Here is a 22935-nt window from a genome sequence, read left to right on the forward strand (position 1 = left end):
CTCATATTGTGCAGGAAAAGCCGGCTGGTCTAACAAGATAACTAACAAGTCTAGGAATGTGAAGGAGAGGCTGGGCTGGTCTAACAAGATAACTCACAAATCTAAGTATCGGAATACTGATCTGAGTTCTGCTGGACTAACTTGTGAATCTAAGTTAATTAGTGTTGGTTTGCTGTTCATGTTTTTTTGCTAGCCAGCTGGATTTTCAAAGATATATATCTGGCTTTGGAATGTTGTTTTGCTGCCTCCCCGCCTCCACTTTTGTGATAATGATGCTGCTAAAGCTGTTCCATGCCTATTGGCCGAATACCCCAAGCTTGTACTTTACCCTATAAAACCTCATGCGCACATCTTGGAGGTGCTCAGAGCTTCAGAGCAGAAGCCCCTCTGAGCCCACCAGGGTAATACATCTGAGTACTCCAACCCTCCGAGTGGTGCTTGTTTCTTGGCTGGCCTGTCGTTTCCGTAACAATATTACGGTGGTTGTGTCCGGGAGAGTTCTCCGTCCTCCTTCTTCAGCTTGCTTCCCAGCTGGCAAGTCTCCAGAGTCCCTTCCACCTAACCCACTGCCCATTTCTGAACAAACCATCCTCATTCCCACTGGCTCCATGGATCCTGCATATCTGGTCCCTCATTGTTCACAGGCAGCCTTTCTCCTTGAGGCTGGGGGGAAAAAAGGGTTTAAAGGGCAGGAGAAGGTTGAGAATGGAGGTGTGAAGGTGCCCCCTTTATGCAGGAATGTAACAAATGACCCTGGAGAGGCTGTTTGTTTAGGCAAATGTAATTAGTAGACAAGAAGGAGGAGGCATGAAATTTGGGATGCTGTAAGCTTTAATTATATGATAATTTAGTATTCATATGACAGTTACTCTAATTGAGATTATTCTGATGGCTTTCAATTTCTGACCTGAATTATACTGGAGAGAAATAAATATAATATATATATATAGACATCATATACATACATAGCAATAAAACCAGGGAGGGGACGATTTCTCAGCTTCAGCTGCTGAATGTATACCTGTGTGAGAGAGAGACAGACATAGATATCATGGGTAAAGACCAGTCTTTAGACAAGCCCCTTTCGGACAGCCAGCTGGCAGAATAGCCAGCCGCTGTCTTCAGAGCTAAAGATGCATTATAAGAAAATTTCCTTCTCTTTCAAGATTTTTTTTGTCCTGTGAGATCTTAGATCTTCCTGTTTTGCAAACTTGAGGAGAGCCTGGGTCCCAGGAGTTAAACAGATTAAGTGGAAACTTTAATAAAACTCAAACCCAGGTGTCTGTACTTCCCCATTCTTACAAATCCCATAATTATAAAAGCTCGTGACAAATGTTAAACCAAATAGTATTAAATTGTGTGTGTGTGTCCCAATAATCTTCTCTCTGTAGTTCCATCTCCATCCTGTCTTATTTTAAGATCTTAAGAGAAGACTGTGCCTCCATATTCCTTCTCGAGGAAGTTTCCCAAAGTGTCACTGACATTCTCGTCACACATGTATCTGACTTTTTATGGCCTGTCACTCGCGGGTCACTGCTTGCTGTTGGCTTATGAAGACTGCTTCAGTCTGGATCCAGTTTGGCTGCCTAGACTCCAGGATCCAATTCTCCTTTGTTTCATAGCTGACCATTTCCTTAAAAATGAATTTATTGATGCAAAAGACAATCCAGGTAAAGCAGTTAATGTGACTGACCACAGGACAATTATTCGGAAGCACTGTATCATTAGCGTGGTTAATTCCAAGGAGGTATTAACTGGAACTGTTGCTTTAAATGACAGGGTCATTAAACAAGTTGGCCCCAAAGGGAGCCTTGGAATTAGGAGGCCACAGACCTAGTGTTTTCAAACATCTGTGGCATTGGTGTTCTCATGGATGTTAAACTGCTGTAGAGAGGCCATAACATCCAGGATTGTTTTCATTCACCCAAGGATTGTTCAAATCTGTACCCTGTCCTGTCTGGGATAACATTCCAGAAAGGTAAAATGGGTCCAGATTCTACAGAGAGGTCACCTTTTTCTTTTTCCCGAAGTGAAGTTTATATAAAGATGTAGCTTGATTTCAGGTAAAGGAGGAAATAAGTGAAAGTTTAAACAGGTCACCTTTGGTTTTCATAAACACTGGTAGTTCTCAAAGTGCATTTCTCAGACCAGCATCTTCAGCATCTCCTGGGAACTTGGTAGAAATGCGAGTTCTTTGGCCGCACACACAAGACCTACTGAATCTAAAACTCTGGGGCAGGGGTTGGGGGGGAGCATCAGTCTGTGTTTTACCCAGCCCTCCAGGGGTTGCTGGTGCATGATGAAGCTGAGAACCACAGGGCTATACTGAAGATGCTCCATTCATTGACTAGAGCAACATACACTATGGCACTCAGAGACCTATTAATAGGTTGTAGTCAGACAAGCCGAGAGAGGCAGTGATACAGCATTCTTCTGCACCAGTGCCGAGTCTTGGGGAGTCAGATCCTGGCAAGTATAGTTCAAGTTGGGGAAGGAGGGTTTGGCTTTAGAAACCACCTCTCTCCTGGATTCTGAGGCTAGCAAGTTATACACTATCCCGACTAAGAGACTAAGTCAGAGAGAGTTGCCCCCAGAATCACCTAAACTAGTCACAAACGCTCAAGAAAGTGGCAGACAGGTTCGAGGGGGAAGGGTTGTTTTGTTTAATGGGAAAGTATTTGATCTCCTGCCCTCCTTCCCTCTTGGGATGTGAAGGCCCATGAGTATTGAGATCTGGCCGGGATTAGGACTCCCAGGAGCCGAACTGTCCCAGGCGCTGGCACTGTCTCACTCAGCGCAGGTGGCTGTGCCTGGAGCTAGAGGAAGGGTCAGAAAATCTCAGTCAGATTTACACTTTCCAACAGAGTCCTCGATCTGAATCATGCAAAGAAGGAGATCACTGACACTGGACAAGAATTAAGGTTCAAGTTAGGACAGGCTAGGGAGCCAGTAGAAACTCTGTGAGGCCCCCAGGCTGGCCTAAGGGGTGGGTATGAATGGGACAAGGCACTGAACACGGAGGTGGTTGCTCAGATGGAACCATTTCTCATCTCTCTAACTGGTGCAGGTCATGCCTGTGCCCACAGCAGTGTGCAGCGTGTCTGTGAGTAATGTGGTGTGGCCTTATGTTTTTGTGGGGTGAGGACGGTGGAGGGAGCAGGCATATGTACTTCAGTGGAGGAGGGACACCAGGTGACAGAGGGTCCCATTCCACCATTTCTCAGCGGGGTCAGAGGGTAGATAAGTTTTTTCAACCAGCAGTCCACAGGGAGGGTGCTGTCAGTCCTGGCTACTGAATAACCTTTGGGGGTTCAACTGGAAGAACTCAGATGTTGCACTCTTGGCCCAACTTCCTTGTCCTGTTAAACCTCACAAGGCAAAGCCTGATGGCTTGAGTCTGCACAGAGTGTCCCCGGTGAGTGCTTCATGCTGCCCGTCTCCTTACTTCTTCGAAACTGTAGGTCTTCCTTTAACTCCTTTCTCAAGATAGTGGTCATTTCCCTATTTCCTCCTCCTCTTTCCTCTTTATTTTCCTCTGTTTTTCTTTTCTTCCCCAGGACCTGCAGTTATCCCCATAACCCCTGACCCCTTGCAACCCCACCTCAGTCACCTCCTGAATGTCAGGGCTCTCTCCTCACCCATCTGATTTTTGTCCTTTAAAAGAAGGGAAAAGCAACAGAAGGGTGAGGGAGTTCTTTTTCTTCAGATGAGAGGAGGAAAAAGACGGGAGACTTCCGTGTCAGACTGCTGCTAACTTTCTCTCATCTGAAGTTTCTGAACTCAAACACACACCCACTAAGAGAATTTGATTCTGAAGAACTCCAGATAGTATATACAATTTAAAGCCTTCTACTGACATATCTTTGATCCTATTTCTTGTGAACTAAGAACCCTGTTCTTGCATACTGAGAGTATTTAATTCACTATCAGAGCTTTTATTACGGAACTTCCTCATATTGACCAAAAATAGATGAGATGTAACTATCCTTTACCTTGTAAACTGGTTAGGGAGAGAGAAAGATGAATTCTTTGAAGGCAGAAATATTGTTTTGTTCACCATTGTATCCCCTCAGTAGTACGGTATGGTATATGTAATATATGTTTGTTAAATCAAATTCAGAGCCACAAAATCTGGGGATGTTGAAGGACCAGCAGGACATCTTAGTGCATACATAGGAACTGTTACTGTTGCCCTCTAGCTGGTTTTCATGACCTAGATGCAAGGGAGAGAAGACAAGGTCGTATTGCAATGGGGTTATTGCCGGAGTCCTTCAATCCAACGCCATCTTGAATCCTATTTCTTGTTTAGCTGCAAGTACAGGTACAAACAGTCTGTTAAAAGTTGAGGTCCAATACGTTTCAAATTTCTCTGTATCTTCTATGGAGAAAAAACAGACTGAAATGATCTTACTGGTCTTCTCCCGTGTCCACCTACAACCTTCACAATGAGCATCATTATATATCCACCACAAGGGACTTTGACAGGCAGTGCAGGAAGGGAGGGAGGCAGCCAAGGAGAGTGTGCTGGAAGTACGCACTCTCTCTGAATAGGAGGGCAGAATTAAAGCCTAGCAACGCATGGTGGTCAAGCTGTCTTCTCACATCTCCCCATCTCCCAACCTTCTCTCCAGTGAGATCTTTTCTTCAATGGACTGAAGTATAATTAAAAGGAATTGCTTTGAGAAGCCAAGAAATGTTATCATAGAAAAGTAAAAGCATTCCAAAATGAAGAAATAGCTTAGCCAAGAGCAATGCATTGAAATTCATCAAGAAACCTTGCTTCTTCTGGTATATTTGCTTTAAATGCCACTATTTGGGATGTATTACAACCGTCAGCAACTTGGTGTAAAGCTTGAACAATACAGAGAAAGCTGTAATGCTGTAGAGATGTCACAGAAGGAGGGAAAGTGGGCATTTTGAGGAGGAATTCTCAAATATTTACAATGTTCAGATCTTTAATGGAGCTATTGATAACCTTGTTACCTAACAGAGTCTGACTACAGAATGCATTAAACTTCTTGGCTGTAGTCAAATGAGTGACAGCCAGAGATGGCATACATAGTGTACTTGATAAAAAATTCTGTTTATTTAAAGCATTAGAGTGGCCATTATGTTCAAGGACAAAGTTTTGATCCTCTCAGTAAATTTCATCTACAAAGAATAAAATGTTTTAGACTGTATTTAAGCTTCGGTAGGACACAGGGTACTCTCTGAGTTTTTCCTTGAGATAGTGTCCAATGTGACAGCTGGTTTTGACATATTCAGACATAAACAGAAATAGGTTTTCAGGTTGCTTCTGCGATTCTTTTCCATTATTGCATACTCGTGGCTAAGGATGGTGACTTTGTAAACTCAAACTTCCAGCTATTTCAGAAGTTTTTATTGAATATATATATATATTCAGTTGAATGTGTGTATATGTGTGTACTGTTCCTATTCAGAGAACTGAAAATGGAAAAGAATTCAAGTCATTGTATTAGTGCTGCTTATATGACATCGGGGTAAGAATTTAATCATCTCAGCCAGTATCTGTATAGCCTTGGACACCTTCTGTAAACTCTCCAAGCTCTTTTTCCTAACCTGGAAATGAGGGTCCTGATGCCTTAACTTGCAGAATGGTTTTAAAGGGACTCAGTAAATGATGACCTAAAGTATATAGGAAAAATAAGTTCCTCCTCTGTGATAAAAACAATTCAATTTTGTTGCCTTTCTCTTTCCTTATGAAAAACACATTCACAAACATATAAATATGTTAAATAATATAATCCAATACAGGTAGAGCCCAACATTTATAGGAAGCATAGAGTTTCTTCACTAGAAGGAATCGTAGAGATGATTTGGTACAGTGACTCTTACCATTTGTTTGCCTTATGTTTGATGACTTCGAGCGTCTGAAAGTTATAATCCTTCACTCCCCAAACAGGTCTTTATACACAAAAATTAGCATATAATTTTAAGGAGTTCAAGGACTCCCTAAAACCTATTCCTATGCTTAACCTTGGGTTAAGAATCCTCAACCTAATTCAACACCCTCAATCTAAAGATGGAAAAGTTAAGGGGAAGGAGGGTATATAGCTCAGTGGTAGAGCGCATGCTTAGCAGGCAGGAGGTCCTGGGTTCAATCCTCACTACCTCCATTAAATAAATAAGCAAACAAACAAACTTAATTACCTACCCCTCCTAAAAACTAAAAAAATAATAAAAATAATTTTAGAAGACAAGTTAAGGAATATAAGTGATATGCTCTTGAAAATTAAAAATTATTTGAAAACTTTTCCCCCAAACTCTTTGTCTAATAATTTAAGAACACAGCAGTCATCAATTTTAGAGCAGCGTCCTGGGACTACAGCTGCATGTCATTGGTGGGCTTGCTGTCTAGTCCACCCTAGGTGTCTTAGGGACAGAAGAGCTATTTGCAATCCCACACAAAGTTAAATGAAATAATTTGGGTATTGATTCCATTTTTCACATGCTTTTTTCCCCACAGTTATACTACCATGTTCTCAGTAAACATTCATTAAGTACCTGTCATGGCACCAAGTCTATTCAAGATATTGAGAGCACAGGATTGTGAGACTCAGTTTCTGACTGGTCTGGGCACAGTCTAGTAACAGGCTCATAAGCCTGTAATAGAGGAACTCAGAGAGAGGAGCAGCTCCCTCAGCCCCAGAACTTTAAGAAGGTCCCACACTTAAGGTAGCGTTAAAGTCATGTCTCGAATGGTGAGTAGGAGCTTTCCAAACAGAGGATCCAGATATCCTAACTCCCCGCACATGCAGATTTTATAATGCACGATTTTCTATTTAGTTGAGAATAATTCACTTCCTTTAAATTATATGTACATGGTAATTAGTCCTAAAATATATGGGATGGCCCATTGAAGACCCATGTCATAGTTTTATCAGCTGTGTGTCTTCATCCTCTGAGCCATGCAGTCTCCAAACCTCTGGGTCATTCTCCTCTCTGGACTGCAATTTCTAGTCACTCACAAAGGCTTACAGATCCTTTCTTTATAGTGTCCCTGCACCTTCCTCTTCTTCTCTGTTCCCATCATCGTCTTCCTATAATTCTCCAACCTACTAGACCTGGCCTTCAGGCTTCGTGCTGCACAGCCTCACCAGTCCTTCCACATTCTACACAACCACAGATACGTTTTCCCAAAGTTAATTTATTCTGAAGCCTGGCTAGGAAACCTTTGCACCATGTTCCCTATAGGATATCATTACCAAGTCTATTTATCATCTTACTTGAAGCCTGCTGTGATCCAGCCTCAGGCTCATCGCTCATCATTCCTCAGCACGTTTGTAGTCCAGCCAGGCAAGTACGGGACAGAGATGGGAAGAGCCCACGCGAAGTCAGGTCTTGCCTTTACCACGTATTAGCTGTTGTATTTATCAATCCAAGCTCGTTTCCTTATCTACCACTTTGATGAATAAAAATAACCAAAGGACTTAAAGCTGTTAGGAAAATGGCAAGTGCCTCGCACTGCCTGGCACATAATTGGCTCTCAATAAATGGTATCATTTGTAGCCACCTTCATCACCCTCCTCCGAAAGGAACCACATCTCTGTCACTCAAACATTTCTAGAAACCCTCTTCTGACCCAGGTCATTTGTTGCTCCCTTAGGACCTGCTAAGGGTCCTTCTTATTCCTCCCCTAAACCCACCTGTTCTCAGCAGTCTCTGCTTATATAACCCACATCACCTCTGTTTGCTTTGCGTTGTTTCCAAACTTTTCTTAAGGGTCTTGTCTTGTTCACCAGACTGCAATAGCTCGAGCTACCCCCAAGTGGAGGAGACTGTAATGCAAAGTCAAGAGCCTCTTTGACTTCCCCCTTGTTTGAGGACATTGAAGTGTTCATGACACAGAGGGAAGGTCAGAGAGTGGACGTCTCAGGATCCTAGCCGTGGTGATTTTTGGAGTCTGAGTTGTTTAAGAGCAGGGAACATGTCTTATACTTCCTCCTGCTTCCCACAGCAAAAACGTGGGAGGCACACTCAACTCTGTGGTGTTTAGCAGACTATTTTCCTGAAGAATCAACCTACTCTTTGATCCCTGTCACAGACCAGCAATGGCTTTCATCCTGCAGGGGAATTAAGGAGGATGTGTACCAGGATTGTGGGATGGAAACCCCTACATGCATGACCTATAGGCAGCATATAATAAATGTTTCATGAAAAAGCACCAACCGTAAGCTATGTTTCACTGCATCACTGTATGTCCCTTGGGAACAAATTAAGAGCAAATGGAAGTCTTCCAAATTTAGAGCTGAAGTTTTAGAGAAGCGTTGAAGGAATAGGTCTATTACAAAAAACAAAAAAGCCTCCTTAGATTCCACAAAAAAAGCTCTTGATCTGAAAATTTTATTTCTCTTCCTTACAACCCCTTTACAGGGGGCAAAGAGAGTCTATAAATCTAAGACAGTGGTTATCTTTAATATCCTTATTGGAAACTCTATTCTTCACATTCAATTTTGAACCAGTTTCATTACACAGGGCACCTCTCAACCTTACCAGTTCATTTTCTCTCTAAAGTCAACTACTTTACCTTCTCTGTTGCTGAATTTCAGGTAGCTGCCCTTCACTGTGGCCTGGCCTTTCTATACCAGTTTGCTGTAATGCCAAAAGAACCTTCAGCTTTTAACAATGTCCCTCCGCCCCTCCCTGGTTGGAGGAGGGGATGGAGGGCAGGGAAGGAAGGGAGGAAATCTGTTAATTGCAGCCTGTCAGAGTTGCTTTAGGTGACTTTGTACTTCTTCAGTTTAAGATCAACATGAACCTTAGACATTTCAGGCTGGAAATTTAAATAATAACAAAAAAGCATGGATTTCGCTAATGCCAGGAATGACTCATCTGGTGAGAATGGTATTGTATTGATAATACAATGCAGAGAGAAGGAAAAGACTGTGGTGTCTGCTTTGTTTTGTATTTCTGACCTTGAGGAGAATTATAACTTGTCTGTTGCAGAAGTTGAGCATCTAATGTGCTGACGCACCTGTTAGTTCTTGGATGTTAAATGGCAAAGCACTTGCAGTCTCCTGTGATTGCTTTGTGGGTGAAATATTTTCTGCAATCTGGTGAAATGATTTTTTTTTTAAAAGAACGTATTCATTTGTAGTTCTCGCGTCTCCTACTTCTCAAAAATCTGCTTTCTCATTCTGTGTCAACACCCTGATCTCATCATCACATCTTAGAATCTGCTTGGCTTTTTATTTTCAAGGTAACATTATTATGACTTGTTTTTAATACAGAGACCATGAACCAGGCGACTCCCGCTAGGAAGCTGGAAGAGGTCCTTCATCTGGCAGAGCTCTGCATTGAAGTCTTGCAGCAGAACGAAGAGCATCACGCAGAGGTGATGACTTGTTTTAACTGTCATATAGAGTTACGCGTAGTGCTTTTCTATAAGGCTTTGGGAACAACACTGAAGAAGTGGCTTGCCTGGAGCCTTTGATTCACATCTGGCCATTTATCTGTAGAAAACTGAGATCATATGTGCATTTCCTGAAAATATAACTCCTATACATCACAAAGGAATTGTGTGTATATGTGTATATATATATATATATATAATAAAATTTAGTATCTATTCCTGGCAACAGTCTTGCTGTGAAGCACAGGGGGAAGAGGGAGGGTGGTAGAGCGCGTGCTTAGCATGCATGAGGTTCTGGGTTCAATCCCCAGTACCTCCACTAAAAATGAGTAAGTAAATAAATAAATCTAATTATCTCCCCCCCAAAAAAAATTAAAAAAAAATAAAAGAACAGGGGGGAGTTTATGAGATCTGCCAGAGGTGTACAACTTACAAACCTGGAACCCAACGTGAACCCCATCTTGTGACACCAGATCACTTGCTTTTCCCCCTGCACCCCAATTGCTTTAGTGTAGAAATGTAAGTTAAACAATGTGGGGAAGGGAAAAGTGGTGATAAATCATAAGACAACAAAATCAAATAGAAGACGTTCATAACGGTATGATTGATAACTCTAGTCTTTCCCATTTTCCATCAAACTTTTCTTTAACTTTTCACTAAACCTGCATTTTTAATAGTTTTTAAAAGTTCTAGTTCTAATTATATATTAACATTCACTAAAGGTATAGAATGATATTTCATCAGGCAAACTGCTTATTCTCAGACTTGAAAGTGTCATGCTTTCTAATATCGAGGAATTTATTTATAAAAAAATTAGAGTTTTCTGACTTTGAAGGAGGTAGAGAAAATGTGTAGAACTGAATAAATGTAATACATTTCAGTGCCCTAACAGGACTTTTAATATTGAGGAAGCACATAAAATGAGCAGGAATGAAAAAGACCAGATACGGGAAAATTCGCAGAATATTTATATCTAATGAAGCCTAGTTCTCAAAAATATAAGAAACTACAGGAAGTACATTTTAAGCAAATTCTCAGAAATAAAGATTCATGAAACCTTACTGTAGGTAACTAAGATTTATCGTATCTGGTTATAAATATGATCATTCAAAACATCTGCTTTTAGCTCACACTGCGGAATCTAGTTTTTACCTTGCATCTGTCATGTGTGAACTTGTTATGGATATTTTATTTTAAACTGAAGAAACAGCTGCTTCAATCATTTGAAATGAATTCCCAGGAGGAGCTTTTCAAGGCTAGTACCACCGCTATGTTACAATGAAAATGATTATATGATAAAATGTATGTATGTGTTGGCTTTGTCTTTTGTTAAAAGGCATTATCATCAGAGTATGAGACCTTTTCGAATTAAAAAAAAAATTCTAATTGGATATCCAATTTCACCTACACAGGCACATCTCATACTTCCCATGTACTTCACAAAAACGGCATTTAATTTTCCTGCTTTACTAGGGAAAATAATGTCTCCTCTCTTTTAAATGTAACTAATACTTGTTAGATGCTCCATGCAACTGCTATACTACTGTGCTTGTTAAAGTATAAGGTATCCAAGCACAATTAAAATGTAAATATTACTTACCTTCTAATCCACAAAAATACAGTTGACTTTATTGAACAGAGATAATCAAAACTCATAAATATCACTCAACTGTATGCCAAAATATAAATTTATTATAGTGATCTTTTTTTAAATGTTTTGTGACACTCTGGCATGTCTTTATTCCACAATGCTTCCAAATTCCTGGAATTCCTCAGGGAAGAGAGGTGAGTAAAATTGTTTTCACTATTTTTCTAGCATGAAATAACTCTCTTACATGAAAATAGGATAGAACCCACTTTGGTTATAGTTTTAAAACCAACTTACTCCCTCTCCTTGGAATTAAAGATCCTGTTTTTTTAAATGGTCTAATCTTGATTGTACTGTTTCGGTGAACATGTCTTATTACTAATTACGTGGATAATTACTGCTGGCCATCTCAGTAAAAGCCAGCTGAGAGGATTTTGTCATTTTGGTTTTGGTTTATCTGTTACTGTTTTTTCACCTTTTTTCTTTTTTTAACCAGAAAATCCAGCTTTATCTCTGAACAATACTGGGGAGTGAACTGGTCCAATTCCAAAGTCACTTCCAGAGTGAACTGGTGGACTGCACTGTACACTGATCTTGATTTTGCTGGATGTTCAGGCTAGACTTTTCTTTGCTGCATGAGAGAGCCGCTGGCCTGGCTCCCTTGGCGGAGGTCAGTGCGTCTGCCTCGGAGCCCTTCGAGTGGCCGTGTGTCAGCTCCTCTCATTCGTCTTCTGCTCCCCTCCACAGGGTGGTTCACTTTCCAAGGCCAAGAGGTTATTTCTGTCTCTCAATAACTTGTCAGTGAAGCAAGTTTCCTATCCTTCAGATCTTAGACAGTAACTTACTTCTAAGACAAGCCCCCCCTTCTCTTTGAATGCCTCTTGACCTCTCCAGCAAGGCTTTTCCTCCAGATCTCCGTGTTTCCTCTTGAGAAAGACAGTTGAAGCTCCTTTCCAGAAAATTTTTAAGGCTGTCTTCCACATTCCCATGAGGAGACTGTGTCTGACCAGGCATTTAGGCAAACTGATCTAACAATGGTGCATCCAGGGCCACTCACTGTGACAGGTGAGGAGTCCCAGAATGCCTTAGGGTCTCACCAGCACACCCCACCACACACACCATCTTCCCAGTAAGAAAACCTGCCAGAGGTGCACAGCTGGACAGTGACTGGGTGAAGACTCAGGCCAGACCCCAGACTCAGCACTTCCCAGGGAACTGCATTGTAGAGTGGCCGGAATGGGTGTCTTGTCCTGGTTCTGCTGGTGGGCTTGACACTTGGCAAAGTAGGAGGGATGTAAATGCAGCAGGGGTGATGACAGTGCAAGCCTGGAGACGCTCCTCTCCGGTAAGTCATTCTCTTCGTCCCCTGGCATAGCCTGGGGCCCCGCCACGGGGATGGAGTGCTGGGAACCTCCCCCCGTGGAGGGGCAGAGAGAGGCAATACACCAGTATGAGCACAGCTCAGGTTGTCACTTTGTTATTTATTGTTGCAGCAGAATCTTGATGTAAGGTTCCTATGATATTTTAAATATAACATCAGTCCACGGTGTCGGTGACTCTGCAGGTAAAGAGGATGTCTGGCAGAAATGCAGTATTTGCAGCTTAGCTCTGAGTTCGCTGCCGATGGTTAATGCAGCCTGCGCGCCCGCTGGCTGTGTCCCCGGCGGCTTGGGGAGCACAGCCAGGGCAGGGGGAGGAGTTCAGTCTGGACATAAGTATTTATGCGCATGCTCATTCGCGTGAACATCGGTGTCCGAACTAGATTATGCTTCTGGATGGATTCTAACATAAAGAGAAGGGATGTTTACTTTTTTTCCACTTGTTTTTGCTTCTTTGTGTCCTTACTCCTCTCTACTGCCACGATATCTAAGGAGCATCTTAAAGTGAAGTTATACAAAAAAATGTTCCTGAACAAGTCTTCTTGACTACTTACCGTTATCTAGATTACAGTCATCTCAACAGATGAGTTAATCTTAATTATGCAGTATTTATATCTGGATAGCCAGTGAGATAAACCGACATTTTGGAGGGAATGGGTTTAAGTTTAGGGTTAGGCTAGCCTCTGGTCCAACAAAGGTCTTTCCTTTTGGAAGAAGATGACCCACAAGTGTCTTTCCTATGCCTGAGCTAGAGAAGCAGAATTTCATTTGAAACAGTGACTCTTAAACGAAACTGCGTGGGCATAAATGTCCCACCAAAGATGTTAGTCATTCACTAATTTACAAATATTTAAAAATAAGGGTAGTACTTTACCCTGGTATATGTTTTGAAATATTTTCAGCTCCTCGCCTCACTTGGTTATTTCAGTATGTGTATTCATCTATGAACCCAGTTAGGGAGAGATTTTTGTGAACCAAGAGTTGCAAGAAACTTATGATTAGTTTGATAGTAGTTTAGGTATCACCCTGAACATTCTAGTCCATTCTACTGGCTCCTCAAAAGAGCTGAAATATGTCTAAAATATGGCCCCTGAGCACTGTATTGCTACATGTGTATGTTGGGGGTCAGGGGATACCCTAGACACTGGACTATCTCCAGAGCTTTTAGGATCATCTGCAACATACAGGATTGCAAACTGATCTTTTTTGGGGGGATGGCGGAAAGCACATAATACGTTCCAAAATCATATGCCCTGTTTCTGCTCATTTATGTAGCCATTTTCCTTTTTTTGTTGTAAATTATCAAATATTCACTATATTTTGAGGGTAAAAGTTAATCAAAAGCCTGAAACTTCAAAGAAACTAGAAAAAACATAAATAAATCTGACCATAAGAGATGCTGTGGCAAGAAAAAACAGTAGAAAACACACCATTGTTCTGATCTGTGAAACTAGATAGATAAATAGATGGACAGGCAGGCAGGCAGTGTGCCGTGTATAGTTAATTAAGAATAGGCTGTATGTGTAAAAGCTTGATCTCTGCACTCCAGCTGACTTGGACTCAAATCATTGCTCTGTTACCTACCAACTGCATGACTCTGGGCAAATTCTTTACTCTCTCTGAGTTTGCCAACTTGTAAAATAAGGATAATTATACCGTCTACCTGAAAGGTTTGAGCGCAATAATGTATAAAAAGCCTCTAGAACAGTACTTGGCACATAGAAACTACCCCATTCATGTTGGACACTGTTTTGTTTAAAACATCTACACTCATAAGATCTGTGTGAATTTCAACTCATGTTTGTGTTACTTGTAGTACTTGGTTGTTTACTGTTTGTACAGCAAGAGATTCTCATATTCATTGACTCTTCCGAGCAGCCCCGGAGGAGGCGAGGGTAGGTATTGTTATTGCCAATTTGCAGATGAGGAAATGGAAACGCACCTGGGGAACTGATCTGCCCATGATCACTCGCGTTTCACCAAGTTCAGAAGCTCAGTACTCCGCTTCCCGTTTCAGGGATAGTCTAACCTGCCACTGTTTTCAACGACATTGAGCAAACAGACACAGCTTTCACAGTACTGTCAGCCTGCCACGTATAAATGTTCTCACTGTGCAAGATTTATTTATTGTTAGAGCTTTGAGAGAACTAGTATGGCTAAAGGATGACAGTCAAGTTTTGTTTTGTGTTTCCCTCTTAATCAAATTAAACATTGCCTTCTGCCTCTGGCATCTCACTTACACTAATCAGTGGCTTAGCATCAGAGCCAAGACAGCTTTAACGCAGATAATCATGGCTCTTGATTGGTGCCCTGCAGACAGATGCCTTCCTGAGCAGGGTTTTCTCCTCCCTGGTGGAGTCCCTCAGCCACCCTCAGGAAGTGGTGCTCTGGGGAGAAAGTTAGACAGCCTCTCTTCTTACTACCAAGCCAGGGTGGGACGACTGCCCCCAGAGGGACAGCAGAAAGGAGGCGGGGACAGGTGGTGGGGTTGACCTTGTGTTCTCGAGGTTAACAGCCTGCAGCCCTTGCTTTGCATTTTCAAAGACAGTGGTTGCTTGAAGCTTTCTCTGGTCATCATTAGAGCAAGAGACATTCATCACAGATCGGCTTATGTTAGTCAGGAATAATATTATAGGAAGTACAATTGAAAACATAAATGTACACTTCCACAAACAAATAATGAGAGTTTTGAGTTGATGGCCAAATCTTGTCAACCTGAAGCCAATATTTTTTTAGAGGAAAGTGTACTCCATGGCATGTCATTCCCCACCGTGGCTCTGGCTTCCAAGTTAAAAGAGCTTTGGAAATTTTCCTCTGAGTCTTGAGACAATCTTGACCTAACATGACTGTTATTTTCTTAATTTTAACCTTTTGCAAAGGTATTGGTTGTGAACTGGAAGTGAGACTTTGAAAATGTCTCTCTTTGCAGTGCAGCATTTTAACTAGCGTTTCTATCCTGCTCTGCTTAGAGTGAAGAATCTGAGATTCTTCTTATCTGTGTCGCCACTCCAGCTCTAAATTCAGAAGCAAGGTGCATGCAATGAAATATATGCGATTTGGGGTTTTTTTTTTCACTTTTATATTATTGCCATATACTCATTCTAAAGAAATTTTAGCAAAAAGGATTCAAACATAATATTTTCAAAGAGCAGTAGCTCAATTTGCATAGAACATACCATTTCCAACAGGTTTCCACATTCATGTATTTGTAACAGCAGAGATGAAGTTATACGCACTGAGCCAGCCAGGAACATGTCCCTAATCCCACACTTGTATTACACCACGCTTTCTTTAGCCAGTGTTTTCTTCTTTTTACCACCTGTTAATTAGTTACATGGTAATGTTTCTGTAAATATATTGAACATTATTCTTGTGATAAAAGTTTTTAAGAAAATATTCAGTATGTCAATATTTATAATTTACCTATTTTTTGGTTTGTGGTTTGACTCTTTTTGTTATAATCTGATTTACACTGGAAGAAATTAAATGGAATTTTGCAACTGCAAATCATACATGTTCTTTGAAAGTTCTTGAAAATAAATATGGACTTCTCTGAGTATAGTATGATGAGTCTTTTTTTTAAGGTTAATTTTAATCGGAAGAATAACAAAAATATCTGTCTCACAGGATGTATATGCTTCATAGTTATTTAGTTAAAAAATTACAAGGAAAAGACCTGAGAGACATTTCACTAAAAGCAGTACAGAGAGAGCCCTAACACATGTAAAAAGTGTTCAGAGTCATTCAAAATTGGAAAAATGCAAATTAAAAGTAAGATACTATAGCCAGAGAAGTCCAGATTATTTTTTGTGTAAGTGTAATAAGACACTTAACATAAGCCCTACATCTTATGTAGGCAAAGTATTGTCTACAATACAGTGTTGTTACCAGTATGCACTGCGCTACATGATCGAGCTCTAGGATTTATTCATCTTATGTAACTGAGTCTTTGTACCTTTTCACTAATACCTCCCTTTTTCACCCTCTTCCCGGACATTCTACTCTCTGAAACCACCTCTCTACTCTCTGCGTCTATGAAATTGACTGTTTTAGATTCCTCACAGAAGTATTTGTCCTTCTGTGTCTGGCTTACTTCACTTAGCATAGTGACCTCCAGGTTCAACCATGTCGTCACAGACGGCATGACTGCCTTCTGTTTAAGGCTGAAAAATATTCCATTGCATATAAATATCATAACTTCTTTTCCATTCATTCGTCTGTGGATATTTAGGTTGCTTCTACATCTTACCTATTGTGAATAATACTGCATTGACCATGGCAGTGTAGATATCTCTTTGAGATCCTGATTTCAATTCCTTTAGATATATGCCTAGAAATAGGATTGATGAATCATATGATAATTCTATTTTTAGTTTTTTGAGGAACCTCCGTACTGTTTTCCATAGTGGCTGCACCAATTTACATTCCTACCAACAGTGTAGGAGGGTTCTCTTTCCTCTACATCTTCAACGAAATTTATCTTTTTTTTTTTTTTAATAGCTATCGTAACGAGTGTGAGGTGTTATTTCATTGTGGTTTTGATTTGCATTTGAAAATCAAATGATGATTAGTGATGTTAAGGACCTTTTCATATACCTGTTAGCCATTTGTTAGTCTTCTTTGAAGAAATGTCTCTTTGTTCTCATGTCCATCTTTTAATGAGTTTATCTGGTGTTTTTTTGTTTGTTTGTTTGTTTGTTTTGTTTTGTTTTGTTTTTTGCTTTGAGTTTAAGGAGTGTGTATGTTTTGGATATTAACCCTTTATCATGTATATGGTTTGCAAATATTTCTCCCAATCCATAGGTTGCCTTTTCCTTTTGTTGATTGTTTTCTTTACTGTGCATTAGCTGTTTAACTTGAGGATTCACCAATTTTTGTTTATATTGTCTGTACTTTTAGTGTCATATCTAAGAAATCATTGCCAAGGCAGAAGTTAAGAAGCCTTTTTCTTTATATTTTATTCTAGGAGTTTCACAGTTTCATGTCTTAAGTTTAAGTCTTTAATGAATTTTGAGTTGATTTTTGTATATGGTGTAAAACAATGGTCCAATTTCATTCTTTTGTTTGTGGATATCCAGTTGTCTCAGCACCATTTATTGAAAGGATTAAGGCTATTCCTTATGTAAGTCCATTTCTTTTTTCAGATTTGCAGCACTACCAGCCATTATTTCTTTAAATAAGCTTTCTGCCCCATTCTCTTTCTCCCCTCTTTCTCAGACTCCCATAAGACATATCCAGCTGGTTCACTTGAAGATGTCCCACAAGTCCCATAGGCTTTCTTCACTCTTCTTTATTTTTTCCCTTTTTGTTCCTCTGACTTGATAATTTCAAATTACCTGTTTTCAAGTTCATTCTTTCTTCTACTTAATCAAGTCTATTGTTAAAGCTGTCTTTTAAACTTTTTAGTTATTGTATTCTTCAGGCCAAGAATATGTGTTTGGTTCTCTATATGCTTCTGTCTCTGTTGAACTTCTCCTTTTTTTTCATGTATTGTTTTCCTGATTTCATTTAGTTGTCTATCTTTGCTCTCTTGTAGCTCACTGAACTTCTTGAAGACAATTTTTTAGAACTCTTTTAGGCAGTTCATGGATCTCTGTTTCTTTGGGGTTGGCTACAAGAGCTTTATTTTGTTCCTTTGTTGGCATCTTGTTTCCTAATTCTTCATGATCTTTGTATCCTTGCATTGGTGTCTGTGCATTTGAAGAAGCTGTCACTTCCTCTTGTCTTTACAGACCAGCTTCAGCAGGGAAAGCCCTTCAGCAATCAGCCCAGTCAGATATTCTGGATTTTCTGGTTGGTAGGGTCCGTGGGTGGGCCAGCTGGTGGGGAATCCCAGGCAGGTGGGCTGACTGCCAGGGTCTAAGCTCTCTGGTTCCATGGGCAGACAGGCTTGGTGCCAGGGTCCATAGCCAGGTCACATTATTTTTGAGAACTTCCTAAAAAATAAATATTCTTTTCAGCCATCTAAACAGCAGAGATTTTTAAGTGATTATTGTCATTACCTAAAGGGCATTAAAAAATGCCTAGTTGAGTATAAAGTAATAAACAGAATATACATAGACTTACCCTTATAGGGTTTACAGTCTAGTTTAAGAGGCAGACATTAAAATAATCATATGTGTAGTCATATATGCAATGCTAGGTCCTGTAAAATAAAAATACCGGGTACGAGAGAGACTGTCTAGGAGGACTTAATTGACATTGGAAGATCAGGAAATCTCTCCATATGAAAGTGTGTTTTAGCTTTAAATCTTAGAATTATAAAAAAAAAAAAGTACTACAAGTAAAATGTAATATTTTTTAAATGAGAAGAGATGTTATAGATACACTTATTTAAAGAGTAAACACATTTGGCATTGATAAATAAAATATGAACTTGAAAGTAGAATTAAAATGTGAAATGACGTGTATTGCTGTATTTAAAAAATACATTTTTTAATTTAGAACTTTTGAAAAATATATAAAATATAACAAAAAGAAAATTTCCTTGTATCTCATAATTTAAATATAAGTAATGTAAATGTTTGGGGTATTTATTTCCAACATTTCTTTTTCCTGTGACTAGAGATAATGAAACATTTAATATCATACTCTATAATATTGTCCTATAACTTCACGTCTAATGACATATTTTCAAGCAGTACAGTATTTGTGCATGTTTCTAATGCATAACCTGTGTTCACGTTAGTTTTTTTCTTTATTTACAGGCATTTGCCTGGTGGCCGGATTTATTGGCAGAGCATGCAGAGAAATTTTGGGCTTTATTCACAGTGGATATGGATACTGCACTGGAAGCTCAACCACAAGACTCCTGGGACAGTTTTCCTCTTTTCCAACTGCTTAACAATTTCCTCAGAAATGATGGTAAGCCTTGCATTTCCTTTAGTATATGAAATGGGGAGGTGGGAAGAACGTTGTGTTGTGAGTGTGTATTTCCGGAGCTCTGGCACTCGCCTAACAAGGGTCGACATGAGTAACGTTTGCTCAGTCTCCCCGAGTATATCCAGTCAGGGTCTGCAGGACACTCCCACACTGCTCCCTGGCCTCTGAGCTTGCTCTTATTCCTAACGCCCTGCCTTTATCGAGCACTGATAATATAGGCACCTTCTCGTGGTACCTTGCGAATGAGAAAATCTTCAAAGGTGAACATTTCTAAAGTACTTGAGAAGACTAGCATCGCTGAAAGACACCTTAGAAATGTATTATTCTAGACATCATGCTATGTTAAGGCTTCTGCTAATATGCATTGTGCTAATATCGTTTGCCTGAAGAGATTCAGTTCTACCGGTAATATTGCCCTGTTGGTGTGGCTGGCTCTCTCGTATTTGAAATTGAAGAGAATATAAAGGTTCTCTACTGAGACCTTTTTTCCAGTGCAGTAGTAACTTTTATCATTATTCTGGTACATGGTATCGTGTTCTAGCAGCCAGTATAAACCTAGTTTTCCCCCAGGGTTTTATGGGGGCATTTCTTAGCATACAGATACCTGTGGGCCTTTCCTGTGATGATTCTTTGTAAAGTTCCCTTCAACCCAAGTCTGGTTTCTACTGACAGCCTTTGCTTCAACGCTTGCAGTGAGCGTGGGGTCACTAGTTCCCTATTCTGTAACATTCTTGTCGTTGTAAACCAGGCTGAGCTCAGCCTCCTCCTAAGCTCTGGTTCTGACTTGCTGTACTCGATCAGTGGAATGGACGTCTTCTGTGGCATGTGTTCTTACCCCCGCCAGAATTCCCAGTCAGTTAACTCTTCCTCACATGGTAGGGTCTTCGTGCCTATTGCCATTCTCTTCTCCTGCCTCTGAGAAGACCTCACTCCATTTTTCGGTATTGCTTTGGACTGTGGTGCTGAGAAGAACCCAGGGCTCACAATGGGATCTGAGGCACCCAGAGCCCAGGAGAGCTGCCTGCCTCCTGCTCTGTCTTCCCGCTGTCTGGGGCTGCTCTCTCCCCCCCAGGAGTGTGGTCATACTGTTGAGACAGTTCCCCTTCGCTGTATTTTAAAACTCCTGATCTTTCTGCTTCTCCCTTTCCAGGACGTCACTACTATATAGTTCCAGGTTTAAACTTAAATCTATGTTTTTACATTTACCTTTGTTTTTATTCAAATTGCTCTGTCAGTTTTGTCCATTACTCTAGTCTATCACTTCTTAACCATTTGGTTATTATTCCTTTGAGTGTATGATAAAACTACAACTGTTTTACTGGGGAAAAAAAAACATCCACATAGGTATGAAGTTGTATGTGAAATTGTCTAACTCCCCATGGACATCTGGATTTTGGACACCAGATTAAGAACCTCTGTTATAGGAAGAGAGGCATCATGTTATATTAATTAATAACATAGGCTTTGGGGCCAGACAGATTCACATCTGCCTCTGCCACTTGCTGCTTGACATTTGACAATAGCTTAACCTCAGCAAACTTCAGGTTCTTCATCTATAAAAGAAAGATATAATAGTACCTACAGTGTCATTGGTGGTAAAGATTAAAGAGAATCACTCATGCATAATGGATGCTAAGTAAGTATATATAGATATTAATCTGTTCGAATTTCTGTCTTGATTCTTTCAGTCATCTTATTCACCCTTTTATCTAATTTCATTTCCAAAAGATCTTATTAGAAAGACAAAAAACCAAACAATTCTTACTTCAGATTCAACGACAGTGTTGGCTCTCAGGAGTTGCTAAGCCCACAGTTATCCATATACGAACCATTTATCCTGCAGATTATGCTCAGCCAGTTTTTAAGTTGCAGTTCAGTTCTCTTTGTCAGCAAGCACACTTCAAACGAACTCCTTCCTTTCCCAGTCTCTTACCATCATTATTCTTTCTGCTAAGAAATTACAAGTCAGGTTTAATACTGTCTTAAGACAAATGTGTAACAATAAACTTGCTGCCAAAAGTAAATACATGTATTATACAGTAAGTCCCCAAGTGAGAATAAATAAGCATAGAATTATTTCTAACATTGCTTTTATTCTACTTGCATGAAAACTCAGGAATTGACCATATTTAGATTTATTTGGGGGTTGATTCAAATATGAGAGTACTTATTAATGTCCACCATCAAACAGTAAAGATGATGAATCATTTAACTTATTTAACGTATTGGAATTTATTTACAGAGGAAACAAAATATGTTGTAGATTTCTTAGAAATTCTCGTGGGGAACATCTCCTGCAACTCCAATGAATCAACATCTTTTAAAATTTATTTTTAAGAAGAGCTCTTACTTGACAAGTGTAATTTTATGAGAGTTATATCAAGAAGAACACTAAAAGGAGAATAACTGGAAAGTGATTTTTAACCAAATATGTAATTCAAAAGAATATCATAGTCTTCTCTGTTCTAAACCATTTCTATAGCATTGGCTACTATTAGAGGCATAGAATGTTGTGTCATTTTAGTATTCATTACACCATTGCACAGGATGTTTATATAATGACCTCTTTTGAGTGCTGTCAGTTTGGGGGGTAAGTCTGGATCTAGGCTTTGGTTTTGCAGTGATTAACATATTTTAGAAAACATCAATTATTTCAGAGAAAAACAGCTCCTCTAGGTAGTGAGGTAAATAGAAAAGTTCCCCAGCGCCATAATACCCTCCTCGTATTGGGTGTACCGTGTGATCTGGGGAATTGAAACAGATGCAGTGACTTTTATCTCAAACTCACAAGTTACTACCCAAAGCCAAGACCACTTAGTAATATCTCAGTAGTTGGTAAGACATTTTTTTTTTGCTATTAGTATCACCCTTGATAATAATGAAGAATATAGCTAATAATTATGTGTTTGTTTTATTAAATTCCTGAAATATTCAAATGATGATTTAGTGGATCTAATTCAAATGCTACATATCAACCTCTAGCTGCCCCCAAATTGTCTTTTTGGAAAGCTTATGGGAAAACATAAAGCTTCTATCCTTCTACCACCATCCCCCAAAGAAAGAGTCTTACATCGCTGCCATGGCACGACAGTTTTTACCATATTGACCCAATTAGAGTTATAGTCCAGATTCTAATTAATTTCCATTTTAACTAGCCAGGGGTAAAATGGGAACAGATTGCTCTGAAATGTCCAATCTTGTTAAGGGAGATAATTTGCTGAATAATAGTGCTTACTGTTACCCCACACGTGGTATATACCACTAATTACAAAGAGATTTTAAATGGTTGTGATTTCTTACTAACAATGTCACATACTAATGTCTGCTTTTCCAAAATAAAAACTACAAACGGGTCTCTAAAGAGATATTAGAATTTGTACTTTATTTGTGCTTTGAAAGCTTTATCGCTGAGTTGTTTTTGTTCTTAATGAATAGTGTAGATGTTGCCACTGGTTGTTTACCATCTTTCTTTTGTTAAAAGCTTTATGCTTTGATATTTAAAAATAGGTGTTTATCTTTGAAGAGTGGAAAGGATCATTTTCCAGCTGAGGACACTAAAGCCATAGGAGGCAGGAAACCAGGGCAGAGGCAAGGTGGAGCCTGGTCACTTGGTCTCCAGTCTGCCTCAATCTACAGTAACAAAAGCAGATTCTGGAGGCATTTATAAAATAAAATAATATTTTTTTAAAAAGATAGGAGATCCCTTGAACTCT

At 39.8% G+C, this 22935-nt stretch overlaps 1 protein-coding gene across 12 annotated transcripts in view; it reads left to right on the plus strand.

Annotated features, from left to right (window-relative positions):
* CADPS2 (calcium dependent secretion activator 2) overlaps positions 1-22935 on the plus strand; it is a 449544-nt gene that overhangs the window by 359610 nt on the left and 66999 nt on the right. For 7 of the 12 annotated variants that reach the window (XM_014558520.2, XM_032483595.1, XM_032483594.1 and 4 more), the window contains 3 exons: positions 9252-9355; positions 11150-11158; positions 19048-19204. In XM_014558520.2, coding sequence (XP_014414006.2) covers positions 9252-9355; positions 11150-11158; positions 19048-19204 — 270 coding nt within the window. The remainder of the gene's footprint in view (positions 1-9251; positions 9356-11149; positions 11159-19047; positions 19205-22935) is intronic. The other 5 variants (XM_014558521.2, XM_032483602.1, XM_032483598.1 and 2 more) reach the window with 1 other exon arrangement.

Source organism: Camelus ferus, chromosome 7 (genome assembly GCF_009834535.1).
Source record: "Camelus ferus isolate YT-003-E chromosome 7, BCGSAC_Cfer_1.0, whole genome shotgun sequence".
Taxonomy (NCBI): domain Eukaryota; kingdom Metazoa; phylum Chordata; class Mammalia; order Artiodactyla; family Camelidae; genus Camelus; species Camelus ferus.